At 66.0% G+C, this 1,164-nt stretch overlaps 1 protein-coding gene across 1 annotated transcript; it reads right to left on the bottom strand.

The window, feature by feature from the left end:
- Positions 1-18: 18 nt before the first annotated feature.
- Positions 19-669, bottom strand: EMIHUDRAFT_259703 (hypothetical protein; the record flags this gene model as incomplete). The annotated part of the gene is made up of 2 exons (XM_005756549.1): positions 19-273; positions 493-669. Coding segments are annotated over 2 exons (432 nt in total), but the record flags the coding sequence as incomplete, so codon positions are not given.
- Positions 670-1,164: the final 495 nt, after the last annotated feature.

The raw sequence follows: 1,164 nt of genomic DNA, 5'->3' as shown, positions 1-1,164 counted from the left end.
CGGCGCGGGCGGGAGGACGTTGCGGCGGGCGCGCGCCATCAGCACGGTGAGGGCGATCGCGCCGAAGGAGGGGGCCATCATGCGGGAGTGCGGCTCGTCGAGCTCGTAGTTTGAGAGGACGTTCGACTCGCGCTTGTGTGGGAAGTTGACGTAGCCGGCGGTGCCGATGAGGGCGTAGCAGCCGAGGCAGAGCAGGACGGCGCGGCGAGAGATGTGTCGCATCGTGGCCGGGTTCGGCGGCTGGAGCTCTGCAAACATCGAGGGCACGTTGACCTGCCCGGTGCGGGGAGGAGAGATGAGCCGAGATGTGCCGAGATGAGCCGAGATGAGCCGAGATGAGCCGAGATGAGCCGAGATGGCCCGAGATGACCTGCCCGATGCGGGGAGGTGAGGGCAGCACTGGCGCCGGCCGGCACGGCGGTCAGCGGGGCGCGGGTGGGGGTGGGCGAAGGGGCAAGGTGTCGCTGTGGGCCGGCGCGGTCGTGCCGCGACCTGGCACGTGAAGGCAAACAGCAGGATGGCGAGCGAGGAGAGGCCGCTCGGTCCGAACCGCGCGAGCTCGACTTGCTGGATCGTCTCTTGCGGGTTGCGGCTGCAGTCGGCGGCGGCGTGGTACGCGACGGAGAGGACGAGGTAGAGGAGGGAGAGGACGCCGAACGCGGAGGAGGCCTCGAAGGCGGAGAGCGACTCTTAATTATGGGGCGGTATGGGGCGGTATGGGGAGATGTGGGGAGATAGCGGAGGAGGCCTCGAAGGCGGAGAGCGACTCTTAATTATGGGGCGGTATGGGGCGGTATGGGGAGATGTGGGGAGATAGCGGAGGAGGCCTCGAAGGCGGAGAGCGACTCTTAATTATGGGGCGGTATGGGGCGGTATGGGGAGATGTGGGGAGATAGCGGAGGAGGCCTCGAAGGCGGAGAGCGACTCTTAATTATGGGGAGGTATGGGGCGGTATGGGGAGATGTGGGGAGATAGCGGAGGAGGCCTCGAAGGCGGAGAGCGACTCTTAATTATGGGGCGGTATGGGGCGGTATTGGGAGATGTGGGGAGATAGCGGAGGAGGCCTCGAAGGCGGAGAGCGACTCTTAATTATGGGGCGGTATGGGGCGGTATGGGGAGATGTGGGGAGATAGCGGAGGAGGCCTCGAAGGCGGAGAGCGACTC

The sequence above is a fragment of the Emiliania huxleyi genome, assembly GCF_000372725.1.
Source record: "Emiliania huxleyi CCMP1516 unplaced genomic scaffold EMIHUscaffold_9627, whole genome shotgun sequence".
NCBI classification, from domain to species: domain Eukaryota; phylum Haptophyta; order Isochrysidales; family Noelaerhabdaceae; genus Emiliania; species Emiliania huxleyi.
This window is presented reverse-complemented; position numbering and strand designations above follow the sequence as displayed.